Source organism: Barbatula barbatula (assembly GCF_947034865.1).
Source record: "Barbatula barbatula genome assembly, chromosome: 15".
In the NCBI taxonomy this organism is placed as follows: Eukaryota; Metazoa; Chordata; class Actinopteri; order Cypriniformes; family Nemacheilidae; genus Barbatula; species Barbatula barbatula.
Window position 1 is genome coordinate 1,890,158 of NC_136778.1, and position 20,354 is coordinate 1,910,511.

The 20,354-nt window shown below is 38.4% G+C and overlaps 1 protein-coding gene across 1 annotated transcript; it reads left to right on the forward strand.

Annotated features, from left to right (window-relative positions):
• Positions 1–8,570: 8,570 nt before the first annotated feature.
• Positions 8,571–16,912, forward strand: tfap2d (transcription factor AP-2 delta (activating enhancer binding protein 2 delta); the record flags this gene model as incomplete). The annotated part of the gene is made up of 8 exons (XM_079475680.1): positions 8,571–8,732; positions 9,343–9,840; positions 11,770–11,830; positions 14,103–14,268; positions 15,326–15,444; positions 16,050–16,191; positions 16,470–16,583; positions 16,696–16,912. Exons 1-8 carry the CDS (start codon positions 8,694–8,696, stop codon positions 16,910–16,912), a joined length of 1,356 nt encoding a protein of 451 aa, XP_079331806.1. The 5' UTR covers positions 8,571–8,693.
• Between the last annotated feature and the right edge of the window lie 3,442 nt (positions 16,913–20,354).

A 20,354-nucleotide genomic window follows, 5' to 3' on the forward strand; every position in this document is an offset into this window, starting at 1 on the left:
TTACACACTCACACAGCTCCTGTGGATTACCTAGGCCGCAGGACAGAGCCGTTTCTATGGAAACATCATAGCTTGCCGCATGAGTTAACTATACACCTCTTGTTAAGACTCCCTTCCAGAAGTGTGTGTGTGTGTGACTCAGGTGATTACTGTATGTGTTAATGAAGGACAAAACGCCTCGCTTTCCTGAAGTTTTACAACCGCAACACGTGTGACATAAATGCTGATATTACATGAATATGACAAATACAATCATCTGGAAGTGCTGTCAAATAGAGGTTAACAATGTGTACTATACATACTGTATATATGGTATGAAATAACTTACTGATATGTGACCCTGTCTTTGAAAACCCAGCTGATTTCATTTTGTCTTTCTTTCTTTTTTTTATATAAAATCTTAAAATTGTACATGATGTAAAGATAATGTGAAAATATGCCTTTTATACCTTTATTATTGACCTATACAGTACAAGGCCAGGCGAACGATTAAAACCAATGTTAGGAATCCAACTTATACATTGTTTTGTGCAAAATAATAAGCCATAAAATCATTAATTTCAGTATTTGTCATATAAATTACCAATTAAATACTGTATTTCAAAATCTTTCATTTAGTCATTTACAGCAATAAACACATTATATCTTTTTTACATTGATTTTGACAAGGTCACTTATGCTGTTGCAATATTAGGCTACCATATAACAGATTGCAATAAATTCAATAGTATATAAATACAAAAAAAAAATTATAGATGACAGGGATGACAAATGTCCTTTATACTGTATGTGAATTATGCAAGGTTTGTAACTGCACAATGTTATTGTAGTTATTTATATTAACAAATAGTCACTGAAATATGAAGGCAACAGGTAAAATCAAGGTTATACTGCATTAATACACTGAGATCATGTGACGATGACAGTAATGATCAGAAATAATGAGATTTATCCCGTGTGTAAACCAAACCCTCAAAATATTTTAGAGACACATGGCATTCACATTTTCAGATGTTGACTACTACTTTTTGTCTGAAAATGATAATGTTTATATGAGTTTGAGTGTATAACAGGGTATCTGCCATCGTATGTGTGTATGTGTGTGTAGGTTACCATTTGATTGACAGGTGAGCAGAGTCTCACTGCTCTGGGCTTCATAATCAGCAGCTTTATTCCGAGCACAAAAGATTGTGGGAAGAGAGGGATGAGAGAAGCCGAGAAGTGCAGAATAGTAAAATTCCCGAAGGAGAGGAGGGGTTGCCTTCTCTTCTTTGTTTATTTCTTTGCTTTCTTTTGAACAGGTTCTCAGTGTGTGTGTTTTCGGGAGTGCAGGTAGTGTGTTTTTGAGTATGTGCGCTTCTGTGTGTGTTTTTGAAAAGACTGTTGCTCTCATTATGACTGATAGATCAAAAGCGCTATTAATTTCTGATCACGTCTTCCCCGATGCTGTCGCTCCAGCTGTTCAGTGCTGCTCACAGTGATAAAACAGCCTCTCTGATTGGACAACCTGTTAGTCAGTCAATCAAACTTGGGGGGTGTGTCTTGGTGGAAGGGGCTCCGTGATATTTTTGTATCTGAGGTGTTGAAGTTTAGTTTTAAAGCTCAGTCTTGCTGTTGTCAATTATTATGATTCGTGAAATTGAAACCTTTCTCAAGTTTCATAAACCCGCCTCGAGTCGTAACGTATTAAAGAGACAGTCACCCAGATACGAAGATTATTATTTAATCAACCTCATGTTGTTCCAAACCTGTATGAGTTTCTTTCTTCTGCGGAAAACAAAAGAAGACATTTTGAAGAATGAACAACACTAAACCCCATTGACATTTCTCAAAATATCAAAATAAATGTTTTGTGTTCCACAGAAAAATGACTTGAACAACAATTGTAATTTATTTTTTGGGGGGTGCAAACCGTCCCTTTAATAAACAGTCTTCCCTTGTTATCATGGTACAATTGCACTTTAATGATTATTGTGTTTTCAAGAAAATATGTGCTAAATGTAAAATAAAGTCATTTTGGGATTAGCGCTTGACTTATTGAGTTGATGTTACTCAAACTTTTTGTCCTCTTCAGGCTGAAATGTGCAGCGAGGTTTGCCCGTGAAGGTTTTATTACAAACGACGTTTCTCAGAACCGCTGCTAAAACTCATTTTCTTGAGCTGCGTGAAGTCAATAGCTTCACTTCTCATTCTTTTCTGGTCATTCGTTTCTCTCTTTCGTGGATTTCATCTTTGTATGTTGGGAGCGTTCCTCGTCTGTCGGACTGTTTATCCGTCTGTCTGCGGGTCTCTCCTTCCATTCCTGGCCACCGGTTTCTATAAAGATTTCACAATCAGTTTTTCAGTGATTGCTGTTTATAAACCACCATAAAGAACATAACGCCTACCTCCCCGTGAGCATTATCAACAGGAACATCGTATCCGGAGTAACGTCGAGCTTTGTTTTCAGAGTCATCGAACTTGCTCATTCTAAAGTTGTCCTGCTCGGGAGATTCATATTTACCAATAAGACACTTTCCCATCATCCCTTTCAGTCTGTCTCTCTCTGTTCCGGTGTTGTCTTTGGGTTTTCAAGCGCTGTAGTGTTTAAGTGATTTCCTCGTGTTTGGCTCCTGGTTAAGCTCATATCCATAAACAAAACGAGCTCGTTTAACAGATTACAAAGGAATTACACGATCAAAGAGTAAAAGTCAGCATGTATAAGAGAGTGGGTGAGAGAGTGTGTGTGAGACAGAGATTGTGAGACAGTAAGAGAGAGAGATACACCTCTTGCTCTGCTCTATCTGATATCGGAATCCATTTTGTGCTGAATGAACGTAACAGCTAATCCCACCCTCTGGTACAGGCCTGAGGGTCTCTGACAGTCACACACACCGCAAACAAACTCTGGATGTACATACACACACATATGGCTTCAAAGATGAGTTTTTGCATTCTTTGAGTTGTATACATGAATACTGACTGACTCCAAATCGGGGCGTTGCTAGACCTAAAGCTCTACTGGGGCAACCCCCCCCCCCCCCTTTTCCTTAAAAACGTGCTGTGTGCAAAAAGTATGCAACACAAGGCACTATACAAACTTCACTTGCTTAAACTACTATTTCTACAGTTCAACAATACTGGGGAAGGTAAACATTTATTATTTAAAAAATATTGAAGTATCTTTCACACACTTAACGTAAACTTTATTAACATGCACTGTATGGAAATAATGAAAGCAGAGATATTTTTTTCTTGCACATCTGCATTCATTACACGATAACAATGAATAATGACATCGTTTCAAGAAACCTGTCGTTAAATGACTCCAACTAATATTAAGAACACATTTTATCTTTTAAAAGAACATTATTTTCAGGTTTCCCAGCCAAGGCCAAACAAAGTTGGTTCATTTTTTGAACAGCTTTAACCTGTACTGTCTATAATAGCACATAGCCATAGGTACTGCCAACTTTCTATGTGTTGTCCTAAACTAGAGCTGGTAAATTGAATATTAATTGAACATTTTTAAAAGTGCAGAACACAAATGTTTTCTAAGCAACAATGCAATTTGACAGACTTGACAAAGGTTTTCCTGAGACATTCTGCTCTAATGTCTGAGACCCGACTGGCTGTTTATCAAGTCTTACCTCCATCAAACTCATCATCTCCTTTCTGCTCCCATTTCCCTGTATTGTGCAAACAAAATCTGATGTCCATCTACAGTGGCTATTAATGATCGACTCGGAATAAGATGATCGTTATTATTTAGAAACGTACTTTAGTTTCATGTTTTCATAGCCTACCTCAGTCGCATGTCGTCACCCTTTTGCGCCTGCGTGCTGCAGTTGTTGCAAGGAAACACACAGATGTGTGCAGACATGTATTTCTCTGTGAAAGTACGGCACGAGTTTTTGTTTTACAGGAGTGAATTAGGTTACTACGTTGCATATACTGTAGATCCCCAAGTAAAAGGGGTCTAGCGACGCCCCTGCTCCAAATGTCATTATAGTGTATTTGTGTGGGAAAGGATGTAAACTGCACAAAACATAAATCAAGTTCTAAAATGTCTATGATGGTCAAATATTCACATATTTTAAAAATGTGCTATGAATCGTTTTTAACAGTGATGGCATGGAAGAACCATTTTTGGTTCACCAAAGAAGCACTTAAAGGTTCCTATAAGGACCATTTCTTAATTTTTTACTAGTCTTGAACATTTTTCCACAACAAAGACATTTCGTGAAAGAGAAAAGTTTAAGGAACCATTCAGCCAAAATGGTAGAACTGTCGTACCTTTTTTTCCAGAGGTATCTATCTGATAATCGCTTTTCGATTACCAGTTTAGTGTCATTGAACTTGTTTACATCAGTGCTCATTTTGAATCGGTTTTAGAACTTTCAGGCAACTTTAAGTTGGTTCCTCTTTTAAATGATGGTGGTCCTCTGAGAATCTCCAAATATTGGTAGTTTGGCCACTCTGTCATGATTATACTTAAAATAAAGAAAGTGATGCTATAAAATAAAAATATTTGGTTAACGAACCTTTTAGTCAAACATTTTCTTGTTTTCTAAGGTCTATAGAACCACTAAACACTTAAAATTGCTTGAATGTTTTTTTTATGGAACCATATAACTTATAAAGAACCCTTTGAAATCTTTGTTTTTAAAAGTAAAAGTTTTCCTATACCTCATCTACAACTTGTTTTAGTAAACTAGCTGTTTAACTAATGTGTTAAGGTGGTTAAATGATGAAAGCTGCTGTAATGTTGATCTAATGACAGCTAATCGAGCTCATTTGGTAAAACTGGATTAACTCAGATAAGGATGTTTTTATAGAAGCAAACTGCAAGTCCAGTCTTTCTCTGACATGCTTATTAAATGCGAAAAGTAAATTCGATTTACGCCAGGTTTTCCTCACTGTACTTCTGGTAAATATAATGAAGTATTGATCCATAACCGTGTGTAAAATGGGCTTTAATCTGACTGTTTTCAACCATTCCTCAAACTGTCCCGTTCAGACTGGGTAAATTCTGACATGATGCCGGTTGGTAGGGGATTTGAGATGAATTTTGTTTAATGTAGACAGATGCACTGGTGGAATGATGCTTATGCGTTACGTTTCTTTCAAACTGGACCGAGAAGCGCGTCTAGAAGTTTGTGAGTTCACCGGACCGTAACGCTCCGTGTGTAACCGGCCTTTGACTAGGAAATAATGACGGAAACAAATGATGACAGAAGTTAAACACTGTGCCATATAGCAGATGTTCGTTTTTTAGAAATATATGTATATATTTAAAACGTTCCGTGAGATCAACAGCATAGGCACATTTTGACCTGATTAACATTTAACATATTTTTACAAATCGTATAATTTTTGCTGAGACGAGAGAACAACTTTGGAAAATTTGGTAAGGATGTGTTTGCCTGTGTGTGTCTGTGTGTGTCGTTAAACCCTGCCGTTATTTTGGCAGATTGCTCATTTCGTCAACGTTCATTTTCTGGTGCATCTGGCACGTGTCTGGATTGAAATGAATTTTTAAGATTCAGTTCTGTTCACTCAAGGAAATATAACAAACGGCCGATCATTTGGCATTTTTAGACATATGCATAAATATTTATCATATTTATTACAATATGATTGCATTGTATAAAACTGCCCTGTAAAATGTACATTGTTGGTATATATTTGTCAAAACTGTGTAAAATTAATCAGTTCTGCCGAACCTTTTAAACCGAATAAAATGTATTAATTTCTTTTTTAATTATTAATTTAGCGCACATCATTAAATACACCACGCGCTGAAACTGACGCTGCGCCCCTCCCCCTCCACATCTATTAGCATATAAAACTCTGCGTGCGCGCTTAATGTAGGTCACATCGATGAGGACTGCGCATACTTTGTAATTATAATGATCTGGTAAACACCTTATTCCGTGTTTTGCAGACTGGAGAGCCGTTACTAAACGGACGCCGAGGCCATATTGAGCTCCACAACTACTTCATTAACTAGTTTCATTGGGTGGCCGGTCAATAGACAAACGCAATAATTTAACATAATGAAAGTGCACAAAGCGTTAACTATTCATGAAACTGTTGATTTGCATCATCAGTTTCTGTAATAACTTCGGTGATTTTTGATGATGTCACATCATCACTGGTGGCATTAATTTGCTCTGATATAAAATGTTGGATGACTGGTAATTTTACGACACATTATTGTTTTGTTTTTAAGGTTGGTAAACAAACATAATTAAATCTTCCCACCTTAGTTTAATTTCACAAATTGACTTTAAAGTTGGACAAATGAATACGCATGTCACACATAGTGCTTTAATCTTTAAACTTTGATGCATTGGCTAAAGATGATCTTGTAACTTTTCCTGCGAGATCTTGTCCGTTTTTAAATTGGTTTTAATCCTAATCCCTCTGGTTGGTGACAGCTGCCATTCAGTTTGCGACGCTTTTAATCCAACGTTAAATCAATTACAGTCAACTCTGGGCCAAACTGTACCAGGACAGACACCTCCTCTAAAGTTTCATATTGCATCTGTTATTTTTATTTTTCATTTTCTATAGATTGCTGTCGGATTTATGCCGCGGAACCATCTCGAGGAATATCCAGACCGAACAGATGGACTCGATCCCTGACCAGTACAGCGTGCATATGTGCGTCCGCTGCTGTGCGCGTTAAACCCCATTAAGACCCGTCTACCGTGCAACTGGTGCCTCGCTCAATCCCGCGAGCTCTCAGACTACACAAGCGAGTTTATAATCCCTCACGTGAGAGGACGGGTTCTCTCGCGCTCACATCGTGTAATTTACAGCCTGCCTGGAGGCCTTATATTATAAAACCGTGTTATTTCACAAGTGCCTCCCGTATCATTTTCACATGGAGAGCATTATCTACTTTCAGCTCATTGTAATCCAATCTCATTACTCAGCGTTCAATTTATGAGTCATTTTGGGGAATTATAAATATATATTTATTAAATTAAAATTATGTGACATTATTGCTTCATTTTTTTGCCTTAGGATATGTGTAGGCCTGCTCAATATTAGCCGTTTCAAGTCGCCCATCAAACGAAAATAAAACGAGGCTTCCCTTATCTCACGTTGTTTTCCGAGTGAAACATTTATGAAGCGGAATACGTCAGTATATGTGTATGTTTGCGCGTGGATCCTCCCTTCGCGAGACACGCCGGGTGCTCGAGGCGTCTCCGTCCGCCCTTCTCATGCGCGAGCCCAAGGTGATGACGGTAATTTGGGTTAAATAAGGGTAGCATGCGCTTTCAAGCACTCAAACACTGCCAAACCTCTCGAATAATCAAAACCAGACTCGAGCATTTTGCTTCTGGGAGGAGACATTCGGAAACACTGAACAATGTGAATGACTGGGACGGTTTAACACACACACACACACACATGCACAACTGCACAAAATCGTGCTCTTTAAACTGCTTGTTCAACTTCAGTATGTTCAGTAATTTATTTGGCTCGAAAAATAAATAGTCAGTTCAGATGGAAATCCTTTCGTATTTGGTAATTATATACCAAGCGGTGAGTGAGATAGGTGTCCGTATTCCATGCACCTGTGAGGCTTATAAAGCGTAAATTTGACCGACAGGCTGTTTTGAGCAATGACCCCCCCCCCCCCCCCACGCGTGCTTCTCTCATTCTTAACACGCAAAAAAACCTTACAGAAATACTGTCAATGTGCAGATACATAACTGGTGCGATTACTGTTAAAAACAAAAACTATCAATATATAGTCATCGAGGTGGATTGCCTGGTAATAGATTTAACCGATTCAGAAACGACCACACAGCCAGGTCAAATGATTTACCAAACTATCTTCAAAATATGAGGACTAAAAATATTTTAAATAACTATTTTGAAATTATACAAGAGACCAATAGCTATACTTTTATATTCAAAAGCTTTCGCGAGTCTTTTAAAGAATGTGTACATTATTTTTTGAGTTTTGTTTTAGCAGCATTCTGTTTCAAAACATTCGATTCAATAAAAATATTTGCCCTTTTTGATCTGATGAAAGGTTGCATGAAATGTTCATTTAGACGTGGCATTTGATCAGTATTTATTATCGCTGTTATTATTTTAATTTGGTTTGTTTCATACAGTTTCTAATTCAATAAAATAAAACGGATCGTATTAAAAGCAAATCGAATAATGCAACAGAATGTTTCATCGTTAAATTATTACGTCGACACAATAAATCGAGTTAAACTCACGTGTTGTTGGAAAAATATCCAAAATGCAGGTAAATGGTAAAGCCGCGATGAAAACGGAGACAAATAAAACTGGCCGTGCTAAGAAACACAAACGACCTTAAAGAAACGTCCACAAAAATCATCAAAAATGTTGAAAGCGCACTTGGTTCCTTATTAGGCGAAGATACAATATTTATTCCGTGTCTCCAGGGATGAGGCTGCTCTCTCTATTGTCCTCCCTTTCCTCAATGCTGATGCTTAATTTTCAAAACTTCTATATTACCAAGGGACCTACGACATCAGCCGGAGAAATACCCAGCAAGTACAAAATCCGAGCCAGGGAGCGCTTTGTGCAGAGGGGAGGCATTTCAGCCGCTTTTACCGACTGCGCAAGGCGACACATTTCATTTCCACGCGCTATTTTGGGGATTTTTCTTTCATTCGTCAGGCAGCGCGAGGAAACCGGGTTATTGGATCGCGAGAATGTCAGCCACATTTCCGGGACTGGTGCACGATGCGGAGGTATTTTCAATTAATTTATTACCCGACATAAAACACATTTTTAATTGAATTTAGCGTGGCGTCACATTGAGGAGAATTGCGATCGTTTGGAATAGCAGAATTATTATCACTTGTTACTGCAGCGGCTGAGATAAATATAACGCGTTGGTTGTTCAGTTTTGTTGAAAATATATTTTACGGTTTGGGTTTGTGACACATCGAGTCTCCACCGTGATTACTTTCCCCCCCAAATAATAGAATTACGCGTAACCTTAACCTCGTGCTTACCTGCAGCCAAACGGGCGTTCGGTGTTGGGACAAAATGTTTTTATTAGGTTTTGCACAGAGAATAGAGTTAAATAACACACTCAATGGCAAATGATAGACAAGTGAGGGAGGAAAAAGCGCGGAGAGCTCGTGTAGCAGTTTGCAGTGTGTTTCACGCACTCCCTCCCAGGCACAGAGAGATGACATCGCCGTCAGGTACTTTTCTAAAAGACACTTTGAGCTGCTGTGTGTGTTTGTGTGTTTGGGGAAGGCTCGAGTTTCCGCCGCGTGAGAAATGCGCGCGGATCGCTGCGAGCGCGTGTAAATGACATCCCTCATATTTTCCTCTTTTTTTCCCGCACAGATACGTCACGACGGATCAAACAGCTACCGTTTGATGCAACTCGGATGCTTGGAATCTGTGGCCAACTCATCTGTCGCTTACTCGTCGTCGTCTCCGCTCACGTACCCAGCTACCGGAACCGACTTTGCCTCAACGTATTTTCCCACGAACCACCAGTACACGCCCTTGCACCACCAGTCTTTCCACTACGAGTTCCAGCACAGCCACCCGGCCGTGACCCCGGACGCGTACTCGTTAAACTCTCTCCATCACTCGCAGCAGTATTACCAGCAGCTCCATCACGGCGAACCGGCGGACTTCATCAACCTTCACAACGCGCGGGCGCTCAAGTCCTCCTGTCTGGACGAGCAGCGACGGGAACTGGGCTGTCTGGACGCGTACCGCAGGCATGACCTGTCAATCATGAGCCACGGCTCTCAGTACGGCATGCACCCTGAGCAAAGACTGCTGCCCGGGGCGGGTCTGGGGCTGCCGCCACCGGGGGCCGATGACCTACAGGTACACATCACCACCGTACAAGCACAAAAACGCACACTTGACGTGCACCTCGACACCTTCGGCGATGTAGGATAGACACTTTCACAGTGTGAACGGGGAAAATCGTGGCCTGAGGGCTTAAACAAATATCTTTGACGTTAAGAGATTGAAACGAGGCTAAAAGCACGATGGCCTGCACAGAATTTCCATGACGCAAAAACAATAATTTATTCCAATTTTTTTTTTTAAATAACATACTATATAAAAAAACGTTTGCAGGCATCACATCCAAGTTCCTTTAACTGGCAGATTTTACATTTTTAATATAGTGAATATTGAGAAGTTTGTATTCGTGTGCGCGTATGTCGGGCCTCACGGCTGTAAAGCCGCTGTTTCTTTTCCCTCCGTTAAAAGGCGGATTAACGGCTTGAAAAGTGCGAACAAAAGGCAAATCCTTCGCAGTAGAGCACCGTAGTTTATCCAATTTGGGACTTAATGTCAATCAACTGGTTATTTATGCACATACATCTGATACAGCTCAAGTTTAACTGGTGAGTCAAAATATGTTAAGATGAAAATAATGATATTTATACATTCCTTTCATAACATGCGGCGCGGGGCCACTCCAGTCAACCACAAAAGATTAACGTATGAAATGAAATACATTTTTAAACAAATGTAGTATTTTTGTTGAAATTTTTTTAATTTAGTTTATTGCACAAAAATAAATGTAAAAATAACTTTTTCAAATTAAATAAATAAAACAATCCTAAACACATTTACGCAATTATAAATATATTTAATTAGGCTATAAAAAATATAAGGGCCTATATAGAATTTACAATATAATTTAGTCAACAAAACTCGCTTTAATGACAAGCCAAAAAATAACATTTGTTGCATAAATAATTTTGGGTTGTGCGTGTTTATTGGCTGGACCTATTACATTTATTACATCGAAACATCAACGTGCGTGCAATATTAATATCAGTTTTTCGTTTAAATAATTTTTTATATACTAAATGCAATATATATGTTCTAAAAACAACTTTACAAAACAAATGATTTATCACTTATGCAAATAGGTGTACTATATATATATATATATTTTTTTTTAAATAGTACGTTTCATAGACAGTCACTAAGTGTATTTGTAAAGGGTTTTTTTGCACTTAAAATCGTAGACGTGTTGGTATTGCTGTCGCGTGCTCAGGAACAGTCTGCACACGCACACAAAAAGGCTCACAGGAGAACAGACACAAAAACACAGAAAGAAACACATACGTGCCGTGAAAAGGTTTTGGACCTTTCTTTGGTGCTGAATGAAACCGTGGGCTCGGTGAGGGCCGCGGAACAGATGCGGGCAGTCTCGTGCGCACAGGCGCATCTTTGAGCCGCTAAACAGATTTGGCACGCGGAACAATGGAAGCTGCCGCACCTTTAACACACACACGCGTAATTTATGCCTGATCCGACGGGTTTGTATATTGATTTTATAATCACGTTAACTGCGAGGGAAAAGAAAAATAGAGCTGGAGTTTGTTAAAAGGTTACAAGAGCGCGCCAGTATGGTGTCCATGTGGATGTGTGCTTGTGTGAGTTCATCACGGTCTTTGTTGTGTGTGTATGTGAATGTGTGTGTGAGCTTTTTGTGAGTGATTCTGGCCTCCAGACTGGTCGTGGCTTGCGAGACGGATTAACTCTTTTCTTTTGATACAATTCAGTGTTCCTTCGGCTGATGACATCACTGATAAACGAGAGTAAAATAATAATCTGTTGGTTTGACATCATAATGTAACAGGTCCCGTTATCTACGGACTTTATTCGTTTACATCGAGGCACGTGGTCTATATTTAATGAGTCACATATGCCTAGTCAAAGAAAAATCTGATCAATATGTTTTACATTGGTTGATTATTGATGATAAAGTTCATGTGTATGTGTCTGTAGGGATCTGTAGACGCGCAGTGCGGGCTTGTGTTAAATGGCCAAGGCGGAGTGATAAGGCGAGGTAAGACACACACATACACACACACACACGGTGTATGAGATACACACATTTAATGCATTTAGTCATTTTATTTCTCTTTCATTTTTATCTTTCTAGTGACTCCATGTCTGTCAAAAATATCTAGATTTTGTGTATTCAATCACTTCTAGAAATATTCTAAAAGTGATTGCAATAAATACAGTTATTTTATAGTATACAAACTGTATGTTTTAGAAAGGCATATTGCGTACATTATAACTGAGTTTCGAAATACAAGATGAATGGTATATTTATTGCGTCTTCTTGTAAAAATAGTAACAATTCAATAAAAAATAGTGAAATGTAATTCCCATTAAGTTTCCCATCAAAAAAAAGCGTCGGCTAAATGACTAAATGTAAGTTCAGTTAGGCTATGAGAAACAACTGCGTGTATATATCAAAAAAGGCCTAAAACTTTAAAGTTGTATTTTATTAAAGAAAGAAGAAACCAAAAGGAAAACAGAACAAAAAAACGTTGTTGTTTCATCATTGTGATAAATACACAGTAGCTTGGAAAATATAATATGTATTTATGTAATAAATATAATTTAATATGTTTTATTACTCAACCGCAAATAAAAGGTGCAACATCTGTACTATAATTATATTTTAACAACGCAAAAAACTTTACATTTAGTAACTCGCTTTTATTTTCTATTATTTCTCGCTGTTGATTTTGAGAGAACATTAAAAATGGATTCAAATCATCTATCTGGAGTCTTGTTTATTATTAGGCCCGAGGTGAATCGCCACACAGGTAAATCTGAATTAGCCATTCGGTGATAAAAAAATTAATAAACCAAAAGCACAATTAAAGAACTCCATATTTCCTTTAGTTTGAACCCTAATAAAACACACACGCTTCTGAAGGTCATTCTCCATCGAGAGAGCTCTCAGAGCAACTTATGTATTCAGTCTCTCTCTGCATTTTGGAAAAAATCACTCGACTTATGAGGATAAATCGAACCAGCGAACGTTCCTTAATATTTTCTTAATATCAGTCGCATCTTTGTCTCTTCAAAGCAGACGCGGATCCGCGCGCATGTCAAGTTCACCATAAAGCGCGCGGCATCTCGGGCGCTTAATTTTTAATAAACTCTGTCTAGGTGTTGGGCTCGCCATCACTTCCAGTTAATGGTGTGCAGGATTTAGCCGCGAGCTCCGCCGCACGAACCATCACAACCAATAATCATTGCGTTACCTCGCGCTCCGGTATCGATAGCTTCTCGCGCCTCGGGCGCACGCTTTGATATGTTAATGCCGCGCGCCTCCGAATTCAGTTGAGATCATATTAATGTTGTTCACACTGACTGCAGCTTTGGCTTCGTTGAATATTCAGATAACCTTTTTCAAAAGAAATCACTCAAGGAACGGGAATCCTACTAAGAAAAGTCGTCTGCGTTTTAATCATTGTTATCCATCTCTTAGCTTTTAGGAATTTGATCAAGCACACGCGCACCAACACACTTTACACGCTCACTATAATATCTCAAATTGCATCTCTCTCTCGCTCTCTCTCTCTCTCTCTCTCTCTCTCTCTCTCTCTCTCTCTGTCTGTGTGCGCGCACGCTCACGCATGGTGGTTTTTGGTCATGGGGTGATGCGCGCTAGACGCGCTCCGTAAACACACACCATGCACCGCTGCAGTTGTAATAGAAACAGAGAATGACATTTGGCCTATGTCTTTTTTCCTTTAATTTTCGTGGCAAACTCGCAAAAAGCGCTTGATTCGCTTTGTGATCGCTCGCGCGCCGCCTCGGGCTACTCTCCCTCGCGCTTAAATACCCGCTATCGCCTCTGGGCCCGGCGCGCGCGACCAGACTACCGGCAATAGCTCTTTTTCAATTGCCCTTGGCAACATAAAATACAAACTACTTTGAATCAAAACATTTTGGGTGGAATTAATGTGAAGTGAACTTGCGTGCTAGCAGAGATCTTGGGTTTGTCAGAGCGCTTTAGGGTGACTGATGAGGAGCAGGTTAGAGGCCCACTCTCCAGACAACTCACACACACACACAGAGCCAACATGTAACATACTTTCTACACCTTGACGGATCCAACCTTTCATATATAATAATAAATGAACTAATTCAGGGTGAAATCACTGGACATCTGCAAATATGAACGGCTATAATAACAAAATATCATTTCTGTGTTTTATATAAACGTTGATTTCTGGAGCTTGCAACCCAGGTTTTCAAACAGCCTCTGGTCACATCCAAACGTTTGACATGTTGTTTGTTGTCGTCTACAGGTGGCACGTGTGTAGTCAATCCTACAGACTTGTTCTGCTCTGTACCAGGAAGACTTTCTCTACTCAGTTCTACCTCAAAGTACAAAGTGACCATCGCTGAAGTCAAACGCCGCCTCTCTCCTCCCGAGTGTCTCAATGCCTCACTTTTGGGTGGGATTTTAAGAAGGTGAGAGATGCTTTTAACCCACCTGAACTCATCTCTATACTGGAGCGCACTAGACAAAGATTGAACTTTGGGAATTGTGCACGAATGCTAATACAGGCATCTATATGGATAACTATATACGTGTACTCAAAACATTGAGTTTAGGACGATGAAACATTATGTTTTGTGGACCAGCTGCAGTCATGCGGGTAGTTATTTTCTGCATCTGCATTTTCAGGAGGTCATGGCAGGTTCGGGTTTTAAAATGCTAAAAGCATAAATGTATTTTTGAAAAATTCCAATAGTGGGTAATGTAAATCGAACCAATTCTTGTTAAAGAATCAGTATATGTTCAGTGTAGTTCATTGGTAAAACCAGATGCAAGACCTCAGAACGAGGAATAAGAGATGGAACATGGAGTCCTGGACACTTAATCCAGAGATGAAGAAGAGAATGTGGCTGGATGTGTTTGAGAGAGAGAGAACGGAATGAGAACAGTGGAGCTCAAGTTTCATTATTGATGAGGACACAGACTGGAGAGCAGAAATGAGGCCAGAGAAGAGAAGACACACACACACACACACGTACACAAACACACACGTACACATTCACACAGCACAACAAAGGTTCACCTGCAGATTATCAGAAAGTAATACAGCACACAGAGATTTGATTCTAGTATGTTCAGTCCATATAAAGAGAAAATAGCACGCTGATTGTTAAATATTTTATTGTCCTTCACACTTTAGGAAAACCATGTGCTGTATGTGAGACAAAAAACTGTGCACATTCAGTGATGAAAATATATTTTAGTAATGAGAAAAATAACAAATTGTGTCATAACAAAATAATAATTTTGTTCATATTTTTTGATAAATATCGTCTTTAAAAATAAATAATTTAGCTTCTCCGGTCATCATTATGAAATATATTGAGGTTGAATGATATATGTGAAATGTGAGAAACGTTCACTTTGCCAATAGGCTTTGTTTTTTCGAGATGTTAAGGATGTGCGAGGTCGGGAAGGTCTTCGTGTGATATGTGTTGTTAATAGTCTTTCTTCATCTGTGTGGTCCAGGGCCAAGTCAAAGAACGGCGGTCGATGCCTCAGAGAGAAACTGGACAGACTGGGGCTCAATCTCCCAGCAGGCCGCAGGAAAGCAGCGAATGTCACATTGTTGACCTCTTTAGTGGAAGGTACACAACCATTTGAGCTTCATTGTTGAATTCATTTTTCAGTTGGGAAAGACTCTCAGATATCAAAGGATTCAATGTTTTTAAAGGGAAAGGGTTAATACAGCGTTTTCATCGGATACGAGACTGAATCATTCTTAATCTTACATTAGTCAAACCGCATAGTGCACACGGAAGATGACTTTGTGTATGCAGGTTTACTTTACAAGCTTATAAAACGTACAAAATGTTTTATTATTAAATCAATTTCTTAGAATATGTCATTCAGTCTCCTTTATGTAGTATCACAAGGTTTTGTAGGACCTGTTGAATGCATTTTCATAATTCAACTTTGGGTTTTATGTGTAAGAAAGTACATCAGAAAAGCTGATGATGAAGCCTGGTTATATAAATATTTTAAAGGGAAGAGAGATGAATGTCTCTACTTTAAAGAGTGAGTTAGTCCTGATGGAAGCGTTTGAGAATTATGTATGTAGTTATGAAAAAGAACTGATCAGAGTAAGTGTCAGACTGATGCAACTTCTGTATATTTTTACTACGCTGTATTTAGAGAATTAACCGGTTCCTTTGCATAACTCATCGACTCTTTTCTTTTCTCCTGTGTGTAGGGGAAGCGCTGCACTTGGCTCGTGACTTTGGTTACACCTGCGAGACTGAGTTCCCAACCAAAGCCGTGGGAGAACATCTCGCCCGGCAGCACACGGAGCCAAAGGAGCAGAACGCACGCAAGAAGATGGTGCTGGCCACCAAGTAAGAACCTAGAATTACACATGACAAAATATCCTAAATTGGAATTTCGTCCTTGTACATATATACACTTTAAAACGGATGCAGCGTGCAAAAACGCATCCCAGACAATGAAACCTTGTATAAGACTTTTATTTCTGAGAATTGCATGTGTGACAAATGAACACTGAGATTTCATTCATGTTTCATTATTCATTAATAATGAGGGATGCTGCTGCGGCCGAGACAAAACCAAGATTCGTCCTTGTAACTGAGTTGTGTATGGTTGTGTGTCTCTACAGACAGATCTGTAAGGAATTTCAAGATTTATTAAGTCAAGATCGATCTCCACTCGGCTCCTCTAGACCAACACCAATTCTGGACCTGGACATTCAGAGACATCTAACACACTTCAGGTAGAAACACACCCGCCTGACCTTAATAGAGTTTGTAACTATTTTACGAGGATGCTCAAACGTATGTTTTTAGGAAAAACAATAATGAATTTTGTTCTGTGATCTATTTCAGTTTGATCACGCATGGGTTCGGTACGCCAGCGATTTGCGCCGCTCTCAGCACCTTTCAAACGATTCTCAGTGAAATGCTCAATTACCTGGAGAAACACTCGGCCAATAAGAGCACAGGAACACCTGACGCCAATCAGATCAACTCCAATTCCGACAAAACGCTTCGCAAAACCTCAGAAGCGACAACTAAAGACGGTAAAATAGAGAAAACAGAATGACTCTGGAGTTCTGATCGGAGCCCTGATGGAAGGGCCTTGTCCAGGGTGCGGCTTTGACGGGCGGAGTCAAAGGGTTTTTATTTCATATTTCTTTATTTATATAAATGACCTCAACGTTCCAGTAAGACAGGCTGCCTTTGTGTAGAAATCAATCTCATTATTCTCACTGGCCGATATTTAGCCGGACATAACTCTTTTCCTTCTTCTTTATTTTATAAGTTATTGAAAAGGTTGTTTTGCTTTTGGTTTTGTCTGTATGTAAAAGAATCATTTTAAAGATGTAATATCTTTGATTAAAAGGTTGACATTCCATTTCAGCTAAGACCTCATTTGAGGTCTGTTTGGAACTGTAAATTACAACGGGTAACTTTCCACGTTGCCGTTACTTACTGTATATTGTGCATGTTAAACTTTGTACACCATCTGAAACGGACATTTCAGCGGCCACTGTTGTTCCGGAACATGAATTCTTGACTGCATTTGTAAAGAAGTTATATATAAATATATGAATTCAATCGTTTCTTGTAGGCTTTGAACTACATATATGAAATAACCCTACATGCAAACTACAGGTGTTCAATAAAGCATATTGCTCAAAGTCTTATATTAATTTATCTGATCAGCTTGAGTTTGTTTTTTGTTTGTCTGTGTTGAGTAGGAGTCCTATTGTGTGTTCATTTGCAAACGTTTTAACAAACGTTTAAACATCATAATCTAAACTTCATAAATGAGCCTTTTTGACACATTTTCTTTACCAAAAACGTTCAATGAGTCTGGCTGGAGTTGTGGTCATTTTACAAAAGCACAAACACATCTGGCAGCCCTACACTCACCTACATTCCTCTCTAATATCTCATAATCCTATTATCCAATAATTCACTCACTCAGTATTTAAAATTGCTTAGTCCTCTTTCAAGAGATATACATTAATGCAGAGTAGTTTTGTGTCTAACCTTTCCATCAAATGTTGAGAAAAGAAGTCAAAGTGAGGGTGTATACTAGGTCGCCTTTGTATTTTATGGAATATAAAATATAGTCACATTAAAACTCCATTGATTCCTTGGCCTAAATCTAATTATTTAGACGGCTATGGGATGAATGTTAAATGTGATGAAAATAATTGAGGGTTCTTGTTTATTCTTCACGTTGAATAAATAAGAATCCAAAGCCCACAGATCATTAACAGCAGAGAAAGAGCAACATGATGTTGCCACAGCAAAGCTTTGCCAAGTCAATAACTGACTGACAGATCGATGCGAAGCTTTCCGCGAGATAAAAGCGATTCAGATTCATAAGCAATTTACATTTGATCAGAAGCGGCTGTCTGATCTCAGTACGGCGGACATTTCAATATTCAAACTTAACGAACACAGCCGAGATATCTCGACAAGAAAACCCAAACAACTTTTACTCATATAGACCTGATTAATGCATTTATTGATCACGGGTTTGCTTTTATCAGTTTGAACAGTTTTCAACACGTGAGGATATAAAGCTTAATATGGAGGAACATTGTCTCGACCTATATAGGCCTACGCGGTGAGATGAGCTATATATGCAAAAAAGTGTTCTGATGTTGTAATATCTTAAATGTAGGATTCTTGTGCATATTTTAAAATAGTTTAAACATTAGCATACTTTTTAAACCAGGAAATGTTTTAGTCCTTTTAAAAAGCAGCATTAAAGGTGACCTACCCTAATCCCTTTAACATGATTACATTACTTTTATTAAAGTAAGGACCACCTAAAATGTTTCGTTCTTTGAAGCATGTAGCCTAACTTTCCTAAATGAATTTAAAGGGGCCCTGACTTGTGCTTTTCACATTTGAGCTACCACTACTATCATAAGGGCTAACTTAGGCCTAACATTTCCTTTTTTTTTATTTTGTTTACTTTCTATATGTATATGTTTTTTACTCAATTGGCACAATTGCGTCAGCTGCGCGGGAGCACACGTGACCTCATGAAGGCTAAACTGAAAAAAAGCGCAATGCATAAATATAAATACTTTTAAATAGTTAATGGTTAAAAATATTGATGTCTTTTATAGTTTGATTTTAATTTGTCTACACTGGACACAGGCGGGTTGAAAGCCATTTTTAGAGTGTAAACATTTTCAGTGTTTAAACTTACAGACAACTTCTTAGGTCTGATAAAAAGTGTTTGTGAAAGTTATTATTTCTAATCATCGTAACATTTCTGCTCATCGTACAATGTCTGAAAGAATCTAGTTTCAAACATTTGGTTTAATACCGGTAAAGACGTTTTGCCCTCATCGATGAGTCTTCAATTTGAAATCAACTAATCTTTATTATCGTGTTACTCGCGCGCCATCTTGTGGCCAAATTGTGTAACTACAACATGCCTGCGTTGACTCATATACTTTCAAGGTAGATGACACGAAGCATTTTATTTTTGTTAATTATTTGTATTTTTAAAACAATTGGATGGATTACACTCCAAATTTATAATATGGTTAAAATGTGTCCTATATCATGTTTTAAATTGTGGTGAGAATATGAGTACAATACAGGATTATTCATATAATAAAAGTAGTGTGAGTACAATTGTATGTAACATGAGTTGAAAGTAGTGATGTGCATACCTATTATGTTATACAATTAGTAAAACAATATTTTCGTTTTGTAAAATGTTATTATTTGCTGGCCAATCATTTGTATGTTTCAATGTCTTTGTGCACACGTGTGAGAATATGTGTGTGAGACTCTGTGTTCATTTTGTGTTCAGTGAGAATTTTAATATGTGATAATGTTAAATTCAAATCAAAGTGTGTGCAAAATGAACCTACTTTCTGTCAAACTGTCGCGACATCTGTCATGGCCTGTAGACATGCCCGGAGTGAGTGTGTCTGTGAAGGTCTGGCACTCATTCTGAGGCAGAGGGGCTGCTGAAACATTAATAGAAGATTATTTTCACTCATCCATACAATGAGCAACATCTTAATGGCCAACGCAACAGATCTTAATTCAGAACACTGAAACTGGGTCGAGCTCAGTTTGTCTCAGTGTCACGGGCAAAGATGTTCCACAATATGTTTCTTTAAGATCTGTCCGGAAAAGACTGGATGTTGTAAAATGTGGACTTTGCAAATTTACTGTCAGTAAGTTATTAAAGCATTCATGGCACAATATTGTGTTTGACAAATTATGGCACTCTTGTATTATTAAAGGGGTACTTCACCCAAATTCTGTCATCTTTTACTCACCTTCAGTTTTTCCAAAATCTGTGTAAATTCCCGATGAACAGAAAGAAAGAATGCTTATAACCAGAGAGATTTTGCACCCCATTCACTCCCATAGTAGGAGAAAATACAATGGTAGTCAAAAGTGGCCCAGAACTGTTTCAGAACATTCTTCAAAATGTCTTATTTTGATAAAGTAATTCTCCCTACGGGGGCAAAATATGTCTGGTTACAAGCATT